The 1689-nt window shown below is 45.8% G+C and overlaps 1 protein-coding gene across 1 annotated transcript; it reads right to left on the bottom strand.

The window, feature by feature from the left end:
• Window positions 1–603: 603 nt before the first annotated feature.
• On the bottom strand, window positions 604–1212 carry SMIM32 (small integral membrane protein 32). The gene is made up of 2 exons (XM_062502280.1): window positions 1154–1212; window positions 604–982 (listed from the first exon to the last, which is right to left on the bottom strand). The coding sequence occupies exons 1-2, from the start codon at window positions 1210–1212 to the stop codon at window positions 604–606; spliced, it is 438 nt and encodes a 145-aa protein (XP_062358264.1).
• Between the last annotated feature and the right edge of the window lie 477 nt (window positions 1213–1689).

A 1689-nucleotide genomic window follows, 5' to 3' on the forward strand; every position in this document is an offset into this window, starting at 1 on the left:
GTTTCACATAAGTAGTAACTTAAGACTGGATCAATGATGCATTCAAACATCAAAACCACAACAGAATGACAATCAAAAGCCTAAATAAACATTTTTCATTTTCTCCTCCTGCTTGGCAGGCCTCCCACAACATCACCATGCAGTTCCAGCAGCAGTTGGGAGAAATGGGTCTGGAAAGTAAACTCATCTCAGTGTGGAACTGTTAGGTAAATACTCTGTTTTTTTACATTTGATGCTTGGTTTCATAAACATGGGGGAACAAGCTCCACCAGATGCCCAAATCAGAGATTGTTTTTAAAACAATTATCCTTGTATGGACACTGAATGAGTAGATGATGACATTTGCATACACACAGAGCCTAATCTGGAATCACGGGGCATTTTTTTTTTGTCAAAAAAACCCAAAAAGTATAACTTTGCTAAAGCATTCTTTTCATAACAGAGCTTTTTATTTACAGCTACTCAGATTGGCATACAGCATAATTTTCGGCAATCTCCTCCTGCTCTTCCCTCTAAAGGGGGTCACATCCGTGTACTGGCACATGGCACTAAATCCTTATTGCACAGGCTTTCTGGTGCCTGCTCCTGCTGGAATGAGAAGTGTCAGACAGCTTGTGTCCTCCACGGGTTCCTTGCCTCCCTGAGTGATCTGTCATAAGGAAGAGTAGCAAAGAAAGAATTTTTCAGCTGGCAGTTTATGAAGAACACAATGAATGTCACAGTCAAGAACAGGAAAAAAAACAGAATTATGTAAGTCACCAGGTCTGGCTTATTTATTTCTCCTTCTTTTAACACCCTGGCTGTCGACAAGTAAAGAGCAGAGGAGCTCACGGGTCTCGGAGTGCTGCTCAGGTAGGGCGTGTTGGTCTGAATCATTAGGTGAGCTTCAGTGGCACTGGTTGAATTGAGCAATTCACTATACATGTTCTTGCTTAAATTTCTTCCACAGCAGAAGTAAAGTAGGAGGGCAAACGCAGTCAGTCTTTGGCGCAGGAAAGAAATAATGTTCCTGCTTGTAGAAGGCTGCGATCCAGCCTCATGTTGTCTAAAACAAATTAATTCACTCGCATGGCTTAGTGACTTTCTTTTAAATCTTCTTGGCTCATATTTACAGCATTTATCCAGAAATATTAATCAAAAATTATACAGGTACCTCGTGTCCTGGCCCTTGTTCCCCCAGCACGCCTCGTTTGGGGAAATGTGCTGGCTCATCTGCAGGGATGTACCGGGAGCCCCGGGAATGTGCCGGGAGTCCCGGGAATGTGCCGGGAGCCCCGTGCCACCGCTCCACCTGCACGGGGTGAAGAAGAGCCTCTTCCAGCGCCGGGGCTAGCACCAGGCTCGGGCTGGCAGCGCTCACTGTCCGTGACGGGGAGGCACCAGGGCTTTCCAGCTGGTTTTCAGAAGCGGGATGCGCATAAATCCGGGGTTAAACGGCATCTGCATGGAGAGGCAACTGCTGCCTTGAGATCCTGCTGGATTTGCCGTGGCGGTTCTCTGCCCCGGGAGGCTCCGTGCTGCTGAAATCCTGGTGCTGGGAAGCATTAGTTGACTTTCTTAATCCTCTGTGGAGCCAGTGTTAAGAGGCTGAGATTTCCTGCTTGAGCTTCCCAGGCACTCCTTTCATCGCTTTGAGGAAAGCAAATTTAAAAAATAACAATTAAAAAAAAAAAAAAAAAAAAGAACGAC

Source organism: Cinclus cinclus, chromosome 14 (genome assembly GCF_963662255.1).
Source record: "Cinclus cinclus chromosome 14, bCinCin1.1, whole genome shotgun sequence".
In the NCBI taxonomy this organism is placed as follows: domain Eukaryota; kingdom Metazoa; phylum Chordata; class Aves; order Passeriformes; family Cinclidae; genus Cinclus; species Cinclus cinclus.

What these genes read in the sequence shown, in the direction of transcription:
- SMIM32 (XM_062502280.1), bottom strand. Translation starts at nt 1,212, where the DNA reads ATGAGCCAGCACATTTCCCCAAACGAGGCGTGCTGGGGGAACAAGGGC. An exon ending in AACAAGGGCCAGGACACGAG is followed by an intron (nt 983 to 1,153) that starts GTACCTGTATAA and finishes CCTGCGCCAAAG; the next exon opens with ACTGACTGCGTTTGCCCTCC.